The sequence below is a fragment of the Chrysochloris asiatica genome, unplaced genomic scaffold (genome assembly GCF_000296735.1).
Source record: "Chrysochloris asiatica unplaced genomic scaffold, ChrAsi1.0 scaffold00409, whole genome shotgun sequence".
In the NCBI taxonomy this organism is placed as follows: Eukaryota; Metazoa; Chordata; class Mammalia; order Afrosoricida; family Chrysochloridae; genus Chrysochloris; species Chrysochloris asiatica.
In genome coordinates this window covers 1,460,802-1,478,516 of record NW_006408927.1, presented here as the reverse complement: position 1 = coordinate 1,478,516, position 17,715 = coordinate 1,460,802, and the positions used below count along the sequence as shown (strand labels likewise).

The window sequence follows — 17,715 nt, the reverse complement described above, 5'->3', positions numbered from 1 at the left end:
TGGTGAAGGGGCACCGCCTACAGGAAGCGGAAATCACTGTTCCTCGGCGCTAGCGATTGGAGTGGTGGCGTGCGGTGGGTTTTTCTGCTGGGAAACTGAGGCTGAAGCTGAGCGGGCCGGTGCAGTCCCGTGCCACGTGGGGTCTCGCGGACGGAGGGGCGGGGCGGGGCGGGTTGTCCGCAGGCCTCGGACCGGTACGTAGCAGTTCGCGGAGCCGGAGCCGAGACTGAGAAGTGGGTGTCCTGGTCACTGCTCCCTTTCTCCCTGCAGAGATGGGCTCCAAGGCCAAGAAGCGCGTGGTGCTGCCCACCCGCCCGGCGCCCCCCACTGTGGAGCAGGTCCTGGAGGACGTGCGGGGAGCGTTGGCAGCGGACCCTGTCTTCACCGCCTTGGTCCCGGAAGGTAGGGGGAGCCCAGGCCCCAGCAGGGGAGCAGGCACGCCTCTTGGGACCCCAATCCTACCCTGCAGGCCCCGTGGAACCATGGAAGGTGCCTTTCCTCCCTATGCAGGTCCGCCTCCCAAAGCCCCCCAACAAATGCCATCACCTGAGTTCCCGTCTAAGGATTACCTTCTGGGACCTCATCTAAATCACTACCCAGTCAGGTTCCTTCTCCCTTCCAAGTCTCCCTCATTAAAGTGGCGCTCATCTTCAGAGGGTCGTTTTATAACGGGTCATCTGCAAACTAGAACCCACGGTAAATCGCTTGTTTTTGTGGAGTGCCCAGGTTCAAAAGGTGAATGTGCTTAGCTGCTAACTGAAAGGCTGGAAGGTACGATCCCACTCAGAGACACCTTGAAGAAAGGCCTGGTGAGCTGCTTCTGAAAAGTCAGTCATTAAAAGCCCCACAGGGGTGGAACGCAGGATCATGCAAGGGGGCTCAAAAAGTTAGTGGGAAAATTTCATTATCCTTGAATCCTGCCTTCCCATGAGCTCTTCGAAGCCCTCTCTCTCTATACCAACACTGAAAAATAGAACCCTTTGGCGTGCAGTTCCGCTCTGATACGCAGGAGGTGCTCCACATACCTGCTTTTACATAAAGTTTTGTTAGCACAGACCACACCCACACATTGACATATTGTCCATCACTGCTTGTCTGCCACAACAGCAGTGTTGAGTAGCCCAGAGACCCCCACGAATCTGAAACGATTTACCATCTGGCCTTTTGCAGGAAAACTTTGTCAAGCCCCGTTCGTTGTAGAAGGTGGAATCAGGTCAACAACTAAAGTGCTGGGCACACGCGTCATTATGTTGAGTGAGGTGCATTTACTGAGCACCTATTATGTGCTAGACCCTGACAATACTTTAGAGAGATGAACAAAGCAGAAATTTTAAATTTAGAATCCAGTAAGGAGTCCTGGGTTAGGGTTAGAGTGCTTGGCTGCTTACCAGAAGGTTGGCAGTTCAAACCTACCAGTGGCTCCATGGAAGAAGGGACATGGTGATCTACTGCTATAAAGATGGATGTTTTAGGTGTTGTCGGGTCGGTTCTGACTCAGAGCTACCCACGCACAGCGGAACAAAACGCTGCCTGCGTGATCCTCGCAGTTGTGTTTGAGTCCAGTGTCACAGCCACTATGTTCCTTCATGTCACTGGGAAGTTGCTCTTTCAGGGATGCTCTACAAAGTGTGTGTCCTTCTCCAGGGGACGGTTTCTCCTGACATGTGCAAAGTACCTGAGACGAAGTCTCCTCATTAAGACAGATCTGCTCCGTTTAGGGCAGTCCATTTAAATTCAAATTTCTTTTCCAAAACCATACTTGAAGTGCATCCATTCTGCTTCACTCTTCCGTATTCATTTTCCAACTTTCACACACATATGAGGCAATTGAAAACGCTACTGCTTGGGTCGGGGGACCTTAGTCCTAAAGTACTGCTCCTGATGTCGTCCCACAGCATTTCTGGTCTATGGTCATTAAAGTCCAATGTCTTAAGTCATCTTTTGAGAGGAATTCTAAATCCTGGTGTGACCCTGCAGGAAAATGCTCTAGAAGGCAAGGTCGGTTTGGATCACAAGGTCAGTGGTTCAAGCTCACCAGCAACGCCTCGGAAACACTAATCAGGGAACCAACTCAACGGCATTTAATAACAACAATTCTGTTTTCATTAGCAACCCTGGTGGCTGAGTGGATTATGGGTTGGTCTGTTAAGTTTGTGGGGTTCAAAACTACCAGCTGCTCCACTGGAGAAAGATGAGGCTTTCTGTTCCCTTTAGAGATTTCCAGCTTTGGAACCCTATACAGGGTCACTACGAGTCGGAACAATACTTACTGTATTTTGGCTCTCATGAACTTGTTTTACATTTTCTTCAGTTTCAATCTGAACTTGTGTGTGAGCATTTGATGGTTTGTTCCAGAGGCAGCCCCTGGCCTTGTTCTGGCTGATGATCCTGAGCTCTGCCAACTTTTATTCCCATAGATGTAGTCGATTTTCATTCCTGGGCATTCCATCTGGCGAGGTCCATGTGTATAGCTGCCATTTATGTTGTTGAGAGGGTATTTGCAGTAAAAATTCTGTCTTTCAATCTCTAATGTTTCTGTCACCAAAGCTATGTTTTACAACTATCGAGCCTTCCTTTTTGCTTCTACCCTTCACATGCTTATCAGCAGTCATCGTAAATGGCTCGATTGTATGTTTGATCAGGTTTACACTAAAGAGGTTGCCCGTGCTGGTGATTTGTTGTGTGCTGTTTAGTCAGTTCCAACTCATAGCAACCCTGGATTGGGTTTCCAAGGAACAGCTGGTGGATTTGAACCACTGAACTTGTGGTTAGTAGTCCAGGGCTTATCCTATAGTGACACATCAGTACTCGGAAGAAATTGGTAGACTTCTTGAATTTCTTCATCATTGGCTTTGGTGGTTGGTGCATAAACTTGAATATTAGCAGTGTTAACTAATCTTCCTTGTAGGTGCCTGGATATTGTCCTATCACGGACAGCGTTGTACTTCAAGACAGATCTTGAAATGTTCTTTTTGATGGTGATGACACCATTCCTTTTGAGTTGGCGTTCTCAACGTAGTAAACCATATGGTAGTTTGATTCACAATAACCAATACTCGTTCACTGTGGTTCCCTAATACTTAGAGTCTGCATTCCATTTAAGGGCTTCCAGTTTCTCTAGGGTCATACTTTGTACACTCCATGATCTCATTAGTAATGGATGTTTGCAGCTGTTTCTTCTCATTGTGAGTTGTGCTCCATCAGCAAATGAAGGTCCTAAAAATGTGGCTTTATCCACGGTCATCACGTTCTACTCAACGTGGAGGAGGCAGCTCTTCCCCACGTGCATTCTGAGTGTTTCAGCCTCAGGGGTTCGCCTTCCAGCAGCATTTCCAACCTTGTTCCACTGCTAGTGACAGATTCTTAGGAACTAACCCCTCAGAAGTGGGCCACTCACTCCTCCTTCCTAGTCTGTCTCATTTAGTCCGGAAGTTCTGCGGAAACCTGTCCAGCCCTTGTTGGTAATTTCAACACACAAGCCACCACAGTACGGCAAACTGGTAAGGCCAGTGGGTCTGTGACAGCCTAGGAACCCCTATGGGGTAGTTCTTCTCTGTCGCCTGGGCGCTCTGAGTGAGAATCAAGTCAGTGGTCCCCAACAAGAGTGACGGGGTGCGGGTGGCCATCAGGGCGCAGCACTGGCTAGCACCAAATCAAAGAGAGCAGGGACACCATGTGAGCATAGCATCGAGTTCCCGCTGAAATCCCCACACTGGACCTGCACTGTCCACTGTAGTGGCCATCAGCCACATGGACTGCGAATTAAAACTAGTAACGTTAAGAACTGAATTCTTCGTCAGTCTAGTCACATTTCAGGTGTTCAAAGACCACTCGTGGCTACTGCATTGGTGTCAATTGAGAACATTTCTATTATCCAGAAAGTTCTGTCAAACAGGAGGGTGGCCCAAGGTCACGGCCACGGCTGAAATCCAGCACTGTCCTGAGGCTGCATCTACTGTGTGCCTGAGCCTGGACTCGGTCCCTGGACGACTCCTGTGCTGTCCCACTCAGGTGCTATCCCAAAGGTCTGGCCATTTGGGTGAACCCCAGGTACCTCAGAAGAGAGCAGGCAGTCTTCTGAAAACCCTGTGGAGCAGAGTTCCGACCTATAAGGGGGCCCCCAGGAGGGGACTCCACAGCAGGTGACTGTGTTTTCGTTTCGTGGACTCAGGCAATGACTCGGTCCTGTTTTTCTGCAGACCCCGCAGACCCCGCCAGGACTGTGCGGCACGAGCGTCTCTATGAGCAGAGCCAGGCCTACGTGGCCATCAACCAGCGCCTGCAGGAAGCAGTGCAAGGACTGAGGGGCCAGTGTGAGGAGCTGCGGCAGGCAGGGGCTGAGCTGGAGCGAAGCGTGGGGCAGGTGGCCCAGACAGTGCTGCCCACGGCCACCCCCTCGGGCTGACCCACCACCTGGAAAGTGCACTCCAAGACAACCGCTTTTGTCCGCTCCAGGCCCCCACTGTGAATTCTCCGCCCCTCTTTGTTGACCTAGCAGACACCTAAGCACCCTGTCACCTGGTACACCTCAGACATGGCTTCCTGGTCCCCACAGCAGACGCCAGGCTTCCTGTGTCGTGGCCCTCCTACTGGGAACTTTGTGGCCTAGGCATGCCCAGGGACCTGGAGATCCAGGGACTAGGGCAGAGGGGGGTGCATGAAAGTGCCACAGATAGGGGCTCTTCCCAGCAGTCTGCTCACCAGTAAGTCCCTAATGCCCTCCGAGCCCACCTGGCAGCCACGGGGATTCAGACACTGCTTGGGTCCTAGCACTTCAGGCTGACGCCATTAAAGCCCAAGCTGGCTCTGTCTTCTGTGTCACCCATGTCTTGGACTAGTGTTGTCTTATTGGGGACACCCCTTCCGGTTGTCTTCTCGCCTTTCAGATGCTTCTGCCAAGCCTGAGGCAGCACCGACAGTGCTCAGTGTACACGCACCTGTCTGCAGGTCCAATGTCGTCACCCAGCCACCCAGACAGTGCCCCTGGTCCCTGCCGTGGCACTCAGAAAGTGCCAAACTTGTCCATGGTAGTGGGTGTTGTGGTCCACCAAAGCCTGTGCCTCCAGCGTGACGCCTTGCCCTGAGACTAGTATTCAGTAGAGCAGTCACTGGAATCTCGGAGACATAGTGCTTGGACGGACCCCGCTCCATGGAGTAGCCATGGAGCGGAGTGCTGTGAGGGGACACTGTAGTGGACACAGCTGCTCGGCCCAGATCACCCCACAGCAGGCGACTGCAGATGGCAGGAAGCCCCGGGGTTTCTCCTTTGGATGACAGAGCTGCCTTACACAGAGACACTGAAGAGCCAACGGAGTGGAGGGGTGCAGGGACTGAAGCCAGTAAGTGATGGATATGAGGGTGTGATGCTGACCCCCAGATTCATGGGGAGACTAACTCCAGGGTGTGAGTCACTCCTTCCCTCAGAGTGGATCCCAATGCACAACAGCCCTATAGGACAGTAGACCTACTCCTCAGCTTTCCTCAGCGACTGGGGGCTTCCCACCACTGACCGTGCAGTGAACAGCTGAGCGCTTGACCTTTACCACCAGGGCTCCTTCCTTGTCCAGAGCACCCCCAAAAGTCTTATCACCTGAACCGCCTTCTCAGCCTGCTTCCAGAACCCCCACTGAAGACATGGGCAAAGACACCAACTTGTAAGGACTCCATAGCTTTCCAGCAACGGCCCAATAACGTCAGTTGTCTTTGGTGGTCCCCAGACAGAGCGTCACACCCCTGTGGACTCCCTAGCAGGGCCCCCGCTCACCAAGCCGGATTCCAGCCCAGCCAGCCACGGCTCAGTGCAGTTGACCCTGTAGGTTCTGCCTCAGCAAAGTATTCACTCTCGGTTTTGCTTCTGTGGTGAATGAAGGTCCCCAACTCCCAGTCAGTCATATGTCCATCACATGAAGAAAGAGGCCTGCAGGTACGCGTTGGGCAGTTGATTCAACAGCGTTTTTATTAAAGGTGCTTAAGAGTCCTATGCCCGCTCCACCTTTTCTCTCGGCCAGACAAGGGGCTGGACACATGGGGCGCTATATACAGGTTTCCTTTAATACTGCGTGGGGACCCAGCGGGGTTGGGGTAATGAACCAGATGGAGTGTGGGTCAACGGAATTCAACCAGATGGAGTGTGGGTCAACGGAATTCAGTACCCACCTAGTGGAGGGTTAGGAGGGGTCATCCAGCTGGTTAGGGTTGAGGGGGATTGGGTATCAGTGTTCGAGCAGAGGACGCTCGGCCCTACCCTCATCTGGTCTCAGGACCTAGAAGGGATGTTGGGAGAGAATCATTTTCTTTATAGAACCTCAGTTCCTCAGCCTGACCTTGTATTGGCTGTCCACACATGAGGCCCCTTTCTCCTGCGATAGCACCCCTACCCCTGCATGGGCTAGACTGTACAGTGTGACTGTGCCCACCTCTAGGGCCTGGAGTGCCCGTGGGACACAGCAGGATGGCTGGCAGGCACACCCTGCTACAGAAGGGAAGAGGAGCTTGCCCGCTGGGTTCTGTGAGTACCTCTGTTCTCAGCCACAGCCCACGTGGGGAGGCAGAGGCGTCACGCGCAGCAGGCCACACGGGCTCTGCTCTTGTCTCCACGTGTCCTCCTGATTCTCAAATGAAGCACACGCATCAGAGCGTCAACAGCATGCAGTCCCCAAAACCCAAACTTCGCAAAGGTCCCAAAGAGACTCTGCCCTTACAGGGACCACCAAGGCCCAGGGGCAGACAAGACCTGGGTGTCCTCAGAAGACAGGTGGGGCCCCTTGTAATGCCCCACCCGACCTCAGGAACCCAGGGTCACCACCATGCTGGGCCACACCCTCCTGCCACACAAAGAGCATTTTGTACAGCCTAGAGCCGCTGGCCAGGGTAGTGACCACTCAGCATCCCATGTGGCTTAGCTCAGGGCATCCATCTTTGAAGACCACGTATCTTGGAACCCACAGCATCTGAGGTGCCCAGGTGGAGACCATTCCAATGGTGGCACCTGAGTTGCAGGTCTGTGCCTTCCCCACCTGGGAGAAGCTGTCATGAATCCACTCGTCTTCCACCAGCCGCTGAAGCCCCTGGTCTTAGCCGTTTTGCACTGGGGGCTGGGGCAGGACAGTCCTGAGCTCCTTCTACTGATGGCAACACACAAGAAGACTCAGCTGGTAAAACCGTGCCTCCTCCTCCCAGGAGAAGGCCAGCAAGCCACTCTGCAAGGTTGCTGTAAGAGCAGACCCTTCTGAGATCCTGCAGAAAAGACGTGCCTGGGTCTTTCTGCAGAAAGACGTGCATGTCGATGCCTCTGAGTCCCTGGGCAAATACCCCAGCATGTCCTGGGCACAGCCACACCTTGCCAAGATCCCAACATTCAGTCCAGAATGAGACTTGATGCCCACACACTGCCGTCCCAAGGGAAGGCCATCTGAGCACCCATCTGGGGGTTCCATAAATGAAGATGGCTCAGAAGAAGAAAATGACAGGACCAGCTGCCACATATAAGAGTGGACACACAGCCGCCCTCGAAAGTGCAGGCCCCCTGCACTTAGAGGGTGAGCCCAAGGGAGGGGGCACAGGCTGTCCCAGCCCACGGCCCGTCATTCCTGGCTCCCAGGAATTATAAAGAAGCCAGGCATGTCAGCCTGGGCCTGAGCCTCCTCCACACAGGAGCCCCGCCCAGTGTCTCCGCCAGCTCTCTCTTCCCTTCTAGGGGTGCACAAGTCTAGGGTGTCTGGATACCCTACTCCCCAAGCTGCTAACCCCACACACCAGCACATCCGCGGGCATACCAATTCCTTGACATCCCTTTCTGGAGACAGTCCTTTTGTGGGGTTCTGCTGCACCCCGTGCCCAAGCCAGAGCTGAGAACCCAAACAAACCCACAGAGCCATTATTAACAAATTACAGGCGCCGTAATTACAGGCTCTGGAGCGCAGTACCCAGCTGGCAGGCGCCCCCACCCGTCCCCTCTGTGGTACAGTCCCCTCTCCTGTGGTGGGCAGCCCCAGGGGTCCAAGAGCCATTCCTAAGGACTTCCATGTCATGAGAGTGGAAGAGGAGATCTTGAGATCTCTTGGCCCCTGCTGCTGAGCTAGATAGTGGTCGGCAGCCCCGTTCCTCCCGCAGCCCCTGCAGCAGAAGCGAGCATTTAGGCAGAAGCTGTGAGGCCCAGTGCAGGAGAGGCTGGGCCTCTGAGAGCGGGACTGACCGGAAGTGGGCCCACAGGGCCACTAGGCCAGGCAGCAGGGCTCAGAGAGACAGTTCCAGACGGCTGACCTAGGTCGCTATTCTAGGAGGCCCACGGGGGCAGTAGCGGGGCCCTTTTCCACGGCCGAGTCTGGGGTGGCCGCTGCCACCATAGGGCTGGGCACGTAGTTAAAAGGGGGTACCCTGGCTGAGCGGCTGGGCGAGCCGTGGCGGCTGGCGGGGAAGCCCCCTGCGGGGACGCTCAGGCCCTCGTGGGTGAAGGGGGTAGCAGGGGACGCCTTGGGTGGGCTGGGCCCATCCACATCACTGCCGAGAGGTCCAGGGCCACCGGCCGGGCTCTGGGGAGGGTCCCGGCTCTCCAGGCTTGGGGAGGTACTGGAATTGGTCTTAGTGGTCGCAAAGTCCTCGGTCTGAACAACAGCATCGCTGGTCTTGCGCATTGCCTGGGTCCCACCTAGGGTCCCCTCAGGCACGGCTGCATCCACCAGCGGCAGGGCGGAGGCGGGCAGCGTGCTGCGCAGGATATGCGGTACATCCTCGTCGCGTATGCGCCGCCACGTGGTGCCCGGAGAAGACACCCTGGGAAGGACGTGTGCTTCGCCGTCGCTGCCGCGGCGGACAGTGTCAGCCATGGGCAATGGGCCCGTGGCATCTGGTCCACGGGCCACGCTGATGTGCGGGAGCGACGAGTAGCGCCTAACGGCCTCGGGCCGGGGCGCCGGCAGACGCACCGGCAGGCGGTTCGGGCTCTCGGAACTGGTGCGCCGAGGCGGTCGCGCTGCGGGTCCGGGCCCCGGGCGGCCATCGGGGGTGCGTGTCGTGGTCGCCCGGGGGGTTGCGCGGAGTTCATCACAGCGTGAGGAGCAGAGAAAAACGGCGGGCAGCGCAGGGCGGCCGCGGCGGGGCGAGCTAGCCGGCGGGGTCCCGGGAGCGTCGGCCGGGGCTAAGTCTGCACGGCGGCGGCGCGCCAGGCCTGGTGACTCCTTGATGAAGGTCAGCTGCCGCCGGAAGCCCGAGCGTTCGGAGGACTCACTACAGCTGGAGCGCGCTGAGCCCACGCGCACCAGGCCCAGGCGGCCTCCGCGTGCACTTGCGCCCCCCTCAGCACCCACGCGGCCTCGGGGTCCTGGCTCCCGCGCCATCCTGGCGATTGGTGGGGGAGCACGGCGCACAGGCTTCTGCATGAATGGGATGCGCACTGGTGACTTCTGAGTCTTGTGCGCTTTGGCCAGTAGCGCACGCGCGGGCGTCTTAGGCCCTGGCGAGGAGGCCCCAGGCCCGGGCAAGGGCCCAGGCGGGGGACTCGGGGGGCTCTTCTTGGATGTTGGAGGGGCAGCGGTGGAGCTCTGCGAGGAACTAGGCGAGGGCGTCTTGGCCAGGCGTGCTGGCGGCGTGGCACTCCTCTGTGGAGGACTGCGCGGTGCCAGCTCTGATATTTTGCCGGGCCGGTGCAGGCTGCGAGAGCGCGAGGGTCCAGGGGCGGGGAGCGGGGCGGGGGCGGCCGGCTGAGCGGGACTTGGCGGCCCTGGCTTGCGTGGGGTGGCGCGGGGCCCGGGCCCACCTCTGAGCTGTCCCCGGGAGGCAGAGCTGGGCATGTAGATAACCGTCCGTCCCCGTAGCACGGCAGGCACGTCAGACGTGGCTTTCTGAGCGCTGCGTGGCTGCTCGGTGCCACCGCGGTCAGCCACAGCCCGTCTCTCTGGCCGCCCCACGCTGCTGGCCTGGCCCTCCCCGCGTGGCCGCCGCCCCTTCCTGTGCGCAACGGGTGCTGCTGCATGGGACTGGACCGAGTCAGACTCAGCTTCGCGGGTGGCTGCCGCAGCTGCTGCTTGATGCAACCAAGTGACGATGGAATTGGCGCCCTCCTGTATTGCTCGCCACTCGACGCTGTCCAGATCTGAGGCGCCACGGTCGGACCCCGCTGCCTCCTCGCCACGCTCCGGGGCCACCTCGGCTGCTGGCCGCACTACTCCGGGCTTCCGACGTCGGGACCCGGGTGCAGGAGGTCGGCGCCTGGGCATTGCGGAGCCGATGCAGCTCCGGAGCACTTCCTGCTCATCCCGTTGGCTGGGCGAACCGCGGCCACGGCCAGCAGCCGCATCTGAGCCCTTGCTGACCCCTGAAGCCCGGGGGCGGCCCGCTGTCTGCTCTGGCTCGGGCTCGCTAAGAGAACTCACCGAGGAACTGAGCGAGTAGCAAGGTGGCGTCTCATCGGCAATGAGGCTGGGGTGCGCCCTGGTGGGAGGCAGGGCAGGAGGTGCGGCCTTGGGTGTGGCCTTGGGGCGCTCCCTCTTCACGGCCCGGGGAATTGCAGACCCCCGTCGAGGGGGTTCAGCCGTGGCAGCTGGCTCGTCATCATCAGAGTCATTGTAGAAGCAGTACACGGCCTCCTCGGTGGGTGTGGTCAGACACAACGACTGCAGCGCCCCGTCCCCGTGCGCCCGGTCCTGCCCGTTACGGTTTGAGCGGGCACTGGGGGGTCGGCCTAAGGGCAGCTCCAGAGCCGCTCGGCTCCTGTTCTTCCCTCCAGTTTGCTCCGTACTCCGGCCCACACCGCTGGCTCTGTGCCACTGCCCTGAGGCCTGCCTGGAAGAGGTGGAGCGTCCAGCCAACGTGTGTCTGTCTGGCCTTTCCCGGGAGGGTCCCTGCAGCGTCTCATCGCTGAGAGAGGCGGCACTGGAGAAGTTGACAGGCGTACCCTCGGCCGAGTCACTTCCCGAGTCATCCTCGCGGGCCGGGGCAGGCACCAACATGTACACAGGCACGGGCAGGGCCCGGTGGCGTCCAGGCACCAACGCAGAGGCCACCTTGCGCACTCGGGCAGGCACAGCAGCACCCAGGCATGCCCGCAGCAGTTCCAGTTCTGAGTCTGCGGGGACTGAGGCGGGTGTGCAGGCCCGGGGGGCCGCGGGCGCAGGCCCTTCCAGCCGAGCGCCCACCTCTTCCGGTCGGCGGTGCCCAGCGAAGCCTCCGCGTTCGGGCCGCACGGGTGGAAGCAGGCGCAGCTCCACGTCCTGCTGCACGTAGTGCTCGTGCAGGGGCAGCGCGCTCAAGCTCGAAGCACAAGAAAAATTCTCATCCGGCTTCTCCACTGTGAAGCGCACGCTGCCGGCGTCCAGCTCGGACGGCAAGCGGCAGCGTTCACGGCAATCGGCGATGTCCAGGAAGCGCTTCACGTAGCTCTCCCACTGAAGGCAGAACTGACTGGCACCCCCGCCGCGCTCTCCTGGGCCCGGTCCTGTGGCCGGGGGCGTCTTGCTGCGGCTGGGTGGCATGGTTTGCCCGGGGCTGTCAGGAAGCTCGCTGGGGCTAACTGTGCCGCTGCCCAGCCCACTGCAGGGCTCACTGGCCACCGAACTGGCAATGGATGGGCTCTCAAAGCTGCCCAGAGAGCTCACGGAGCTGCAGCGGCTCAGCACCAGGGGCGTCTCCTGCACGTAGTTCTCTGATGAACTCGACGGCGTGGCATCCTCGGCGCCCAGGCCTCGGCCTCGGCCCCGCCGTGGCGCGGGGATGGCTACGGGCAGTGACGCCCCAGGCGCCCGCCAACCCACGCCCGGTGCCACCTCTCCAGGATCGGCCTCCTCCAGCACCTCCAAGGATGAGTCGCTGTCGTCCAAATCTCCACCCTCGCTGGGGCCCGGACGCCCAGCGGAGGACAGCGAGGATAGGGAGCTGCAGCGAGACAGGCAGAGAGCTGCTGTGTCCCCCGCCGCGAGCGTAGGGAGGGTCTCCGAGGTCGTCGGGTCCTCGGCCGACAGCCAGGCCTGGGTGCGGGCAGCAGGAACGGCCCCCGCCTTGGCCATGCCCTCCAGCAGCGGCACATGCTGATAGGTGGGCGACAACTTGATGGTGCGCACTCGGGCGTCGGCAGGCTCACGGGCTGCAGTCTCGACCCGGGCGCCCGGATGATCCAGGTCCAGCCGGCCGGGTCGTGGAGGCCCACACGGGGCGTCTTCGCGGTGCTCGGCCAGTGCGGCCAACGGGCAGGGCCTCATGTGTTCCCGCGGGCAGTAGCCATCGCTGGTACTGCCGCTGTTGAGGCTGTCGTTGGACAGACTGGCGTGCGCGGCTCTGAGTCGCAGCAGCGGGTGGGCCCGGCTGCCCGCCTCGCGTCGCGTCCCCTCGGGTCCTCGGTTGGGAGAGCAGGACTGGGCACGGCCTTCACGCGGCGGCAGCGGCGCCTCCTGTCCGGGTTCCCCTGCTGAACTGAGGCTGAAGCTGTCATCAGAAGAGGTGTGCAGGGCGGAGATGTCTTCCACCAATCGGTCGATGCGCGCTACTGCAAGGGCCAATCTGGCCTTAGCCGCTATGGCCGATTCCCCGCCGGCCATTTCCTTCTCTGGCTCTGGGCCTCGGCGGTTGGACGGGGTACGGGCCAGCGCCTGGCCCTGAAGAAAGGGACCACCCAGGAAAAGGGACAGCATAGCCGGGCTGGGGGCCTCCATGGTGGCGCTGGCTCCAGCGGCCAGAGAGGGTGCGTCATCGTCGTCGAAGCAGCCGGAGTCAGAGGCGTAGTCCTGGGCCAGTCCATCCAGGTGCCGCAGGGGTGCCAGTGGCTTCTTGGGAGTGGGAGCGGGAGTGGGCAGACCCTTCTTGTCCAGGTGGTCTAGCGCCTGAACCAAGTGCCGGGCGTCCAGTTCAGCCTCTAGCGCCCGCTGCTTGCGCACGTACAGGCTGGGCACGCAAGTGCCGGGAGATACAGCAGTGGCCGTCGCCTGGTATTTGGCCGGTCGGTGGGCCAGCAGGTTGCGCAGGGCGGCGGTACTCCCCATGGCGATCATCTTGTGCTTGGAGTGCACCAGGTTACGCAGCATGCCTACTGCACCCAGGTCCCAGAGCAGCTCCTGGTCTCGCGGGCTGCGCGCGGACAGATTCCAGAGTGTGCCACACGCATTGCTGACGATGGTAAGACTGTGTGACGTCAGGTGTTGCAGCAATGTCTGCAGACAGTTGTGGTCTCGAAGTACCTGCCTGGGAGTGGGGAGAGGAGAGGGCACGTCACCCACAGCCCCCACGGCCCCACCACATCCCGTCCTCACCCACCCCAGAGATATGCACGTGAAACATAAGACACCTGGTTAAGATGGAATTTCAAATACACATCAATAGTGCATAGGCTAGACTTACACTACAGTAATCCATGTTATAATTTTTTTTCGTAAAGAATAAATAGTATCTATTAATGTTGCTGTTAAGTGCTGTGGAGTCAATTCTGACTCACAGATCCTGTATAAGGTTTCTGAGTCTTTAAATCTCTGGGAGAGCCAAGAGCCTCATCCTTCCAGAAGAGTGGTTGGTAGGCTCCAACTTTGTGGGTTACAGTCCAGTGCATATCCTATGGAGCCACCTAGCTCCCCATGATCTGTTAATAATGTTTAATAAGTATAATTTTAATAACTATTATTTTAGAAAATAAAAATTTCATGTAAACACAGTAGAAATAAGTAATACATACTTGTTAAAATATAATACTTTTAAAAATATTTTAAGATTTTAGTCTAAATAAATATGAAAATAAGTAAATTTAATTTATACATTATGTTATATTTGTTATTTGACTAGTTTTAATAGGCCTATTTAAAATAAATTTTATTCACTTTAATAAATATTGAATATTACTTATTATATATAATGCTTAGTAAGTAGTACTGATTATAAATATACACAATTTATCTTAAATAACTTAAGCACAAACCCATTACCACTACCATAGAGTTGGCCCCGAAGGAGCCCTACGGGGTATAAATCTTAGTTAGTGTTGTTAGGGGCTACTGAATCATTCCCACTCAGTGATCCTGACTTCTTTTCTAATTTTTTGAGGTGCTGTTTTGATTCCGTGTCGACAGATGTTAAAAGAACAAAGAAAAACCCAGTACCATCATCCAGTCAATTCCGCCTCACAGGAGCCCTGCACAGGGTCTCTGAGGCAGTACCTCTTTGTTGTTACTGTCGTTAAGTGCCTGCTAGCGGGTTCAGATTCATCTCTGAGGCTTTTTAAAAATAAGTGTCATCTTTCTCCCACGGAGAGGCTGGTGCGTAGTCCAGTGCTTAGCATATAGAGCTAATCTTTATGGGAGCGTACATCCTCATCTTTCTTCTTCTGAGAAACTGATTGGCTTGAACTACCGATCTTCCTCTTACTAGTCCATTGCTTATCCTCCACTACCACCAGTACTCCAGGTGTAAGCCCATAAACATTCAAAATGAGTAAACTTTACTTTGTTTTACAGGTGATAAATATTTAAACTGTTCAATAAATAATCTATGCTTATTAACTTTTAAAAGTACTTTAGTATGAGAACATAAATATAATTTAAAATTTTAACATACAATATGCATTAGTTATTAATATTATCTAGTAAGCAATTATTTACATAAACATGTCTACTTATGATAATAACATTTAAATACAGATAAACAGAAAATATAACTGTTATTTAATAAACAGTAAACTTTTACTTAATAAATATGTTAATAATATCTTGTTGTTAGATCTATCTTATTGTTGTTGTTGGTGATGGTGGTGGTGGTGCCATCCACTCAGTTCTGAGTCACAGCGAGTCTGTATAGGGTTTCCAAGAAGCGACTGGGGAGCTAGAACTGCTGACCTTGCAATTCAATAAGACTTTGCAGTCCATCGCATTAACCCATAGTGCCACACCATCTTAGTGTAGCTAAACACAAAAACAAATCAATGTAATTTGCTTTAGTGTTATTTAATAAATATTTTTATTGGGGGAGAGGGTAAATTATTTACAAGCTAGAGGGTAGACACCTGTTAATATGGGTATCCAGGGCAGGCAATATACAAGAGGAAGGTTAGCGGAGGAAGGAGGAAGACAGTGGCAGACACCTTGAGGAGAGCGCTGGTTACAGTGAACAGAGGAAAGTACTGTTAACTGCTAACACGTGGAGGAGATTGCAAGCCTGGTAATGAAACAAAGTCTATGATTTACTGAATGTGAAACTGATGATCTGCTCTGTAAACTTTCACTCAATTCACAATAACAAGTTTAAAAATAAATGTTTTATTTGTTAAGTAAAATTTAATACAATATATGTATTAAAAATAAGTACTATTTTTTAGACTATTACAAGAATGGTTGCTAACTGCCATCAAGTGTGTTCCATCTCGGGGTGACGCTGTATAGGGTTTCCAAGGAGTGGCTAGTGGGTTTGAACCGCCACCTTGCTGATCAAATTGACTTTGTGGTCTAGTGCTTATCCTACAGCACCAGGATTCCATTTCAATACATAGTTCAGATTAAAATTATTTTTATTTGTTGATTTTAATCAGCTATTTTTAAATTAAGCACATTTTAGTTTAAGTACGAAAGTGAATGAGTTTTATTTACTGTGACAAATATGTTGTATTTGTAGCTAATCATTGATGGTTTATATTAATATTATTCAATAAATAAGTATTTTACTTATTCTAATAAAACTATAAGGGGTCCTTATAGACTCGATGACACCTAACAATAACAAATAAGGGGTCCTGCTGGCACTGTGAGTTAGGTGTTAGGCTGCTAACAACAAGGTTGGCAGTTCAAACCCACCAGGCGCTCCAGAGGGGAATGATGAGGCTGTCTGCTCCCATAAAGATTCAGGCTCAGAAACCCTATGTGGGGTTTCTATGGGTCACAGCTCAGTAGCAGCAGGCTAGGTTTGATTTAGGTATACTATAATCCTGTCAGTACTGAAAATAAGCAGATGTTGATTATTTTAAATTATTAATTTTATTTAACATTTGTTGTTGTTAGGTGCCATCGAGTCAGTACTGACTCATAGAGACCTTATGCACAGCAGAACGAAACACTGCCTGGTCCTGGGCCAACCTCACTGCTGTTGCCACACTTGAGTCCATCTGGTCCTGGCCGATCCATCTCATTGGGGGGGGTCTTCCTCTTTTTCTCTGACCCTCCACCTTACCAAACATGATATCCTTCTCCAGTGACTGGTCCCTGCTGACAATATGTCTGAAGTATGAGAGATGAAGTTTGGTCATCCTGGCCTCCAAGGAGCACTCTGGCTGCACTTCTTCCAACACAGATCTGTTGGTTCCTTTGGCAGCCCCTGGCACTTTCAATATTCTCCTCCAACACCATAACTCAAAGGCATCAATTCTTCTACGGTCTTCCTTATTCACTGTCCAGCTTTCATATGCATATGAGGTTACTGAAAATACCATGGCTTGGGTCAGGCACACCTCAGTCCTCAAGTTGATGTCTTTATTTAACATATTTATTATAAATATTGTTTAGTTAGTACTATTTTATTTATTTTGGAGTCCTGGTGTGGTGCTATAAGGTACACACTGGACCACAAGATTGGCAATTCAAATCCACCAATTACTCCTTGAAAATGCAACACAGGATAACACTGAAAGACATTTTATTTATTTTAATTAGCAAATGCATTTTTAAAAATTTTAATATAACTAATAAGCAAGCAGATTATATTAAGTTTAATAAATGTTATTTATTATATTATTTAATCCTTTTTTTCCCCACTGGAGTCCTGGTGTGGCACTATAGGTCCATTTGAACCACAAGGTCGGCAGTTCAGACTAACCAGTCACTCCTGAGAAATCCTATGTTGTTGCTGTTGTATTAAGTGCCGCTGAGTTGGTTCCAGCTCATAGTGGCCCTGTACAGAGTTTCCAAGGAGCGGCTGGTGAGTTGGAGTTTGAATCACCGACCTTATAGTTCACATTGATTTTTTGGGTGAGTTCTTATCCTACAGCGCTGCACCAAGACTCCAGAAACCCTACAGAGGGTCGCTATGAGTCGGAACCAACTCAGCGGCACTTGTTAAGAACAATTTTATTTTCATTAGAAACCCTGATAGCCACGTAGATTCTGGGTGGGTCTGTTAACAGTATTGGGTTCAGATCAACCAGCTCTTCCACAGAGATTTCCGGCTTTGGAAACCCTATAGAGGGTCGCTATGAGTCGGAACCAGCTCGGTGGCACTAAACAACATTGGTGTTCATTAATATTTTAATAAACCAATTTCAGTACAAGTATATAGGTACTGAGGAGTCCTGGTGTGGCGCTGTGGGTTAAGGCACCAGACTGCACAGCTGTTTGAACTGCGAGGTTGGCGGTTCAAGCTTACTAGCTGCTTCTCGGAAACTCTATACAGGGTCACTATGGGTCAGAATCGACTCAATGGCACTTAACAACAACATATAGGTACTAAAGTAGGCAAGTTTTATTTATTTTACAAATAAGCATTTATTATTTAATACATAGTATCTGTATTAAAACAATAGTTTAGCATAGAGACAGAAATAGGTAATTTAAAAAATTTTTATAACTTGTATTCATTAGTAATAAGGAGCTCTGGTAGCGTAGTGGCTACGAATTGGGCTGCAAACTGCAAGGTCAGCAGTTCGAAACTACCAGCTGTTCTGCAGGAGAAAGATAAAGCTTTCTGCTCCCGTAAAGATTTACAGCCTCGGAAACCCTGTACAGGGTCACTATGAGTCGGAACCAACTCCACGGCACACAACAA

At 53.9% G+C, this 17,715-nt stretch overlaps 2 protein-coding genes across 2 annotated transcripts in view; one reads left to right on the top strand and one right to left on the bottom strand.

Moving 5' to 3' along the window:
* Window positions 1-272: 272 nt before the first annotated feature.
* Window positions 273-4,405, top strand: LOC102829698 (chromosome unknown open reading frame, human C19orf25). Its single transcript, XM_006876748.1, has 2 exons — window positions 273-402; window positions 4,200-4,405. The coding sequence occupies exons 1-2, from the start codon at window positions 273-275 to the stop codon at window positions 4,403-4,405; spliced, it is 336 nt and encodes a 111-aa protein (XP_006876810.1).
* Window positions 4,406-8,270: 3,865 nt separating this feature from the next.
* Window positions 8,271-17,715, bottom strand: part of APC2 (adenomatosis polyposis coli 2) — a 30,901-nt gene continuing 21,456 nt past the window's right edge. The window contains exon 14 of the mRNA XM_006876722.1: window positions 8,271-13,167. Coding sequence (XP_006876784.1) covers window positions 8,271-13,167 — 4,897 coding nt within the window. The remainder of the gene's footprint in view (window positions 13,168-17,715) is intronic.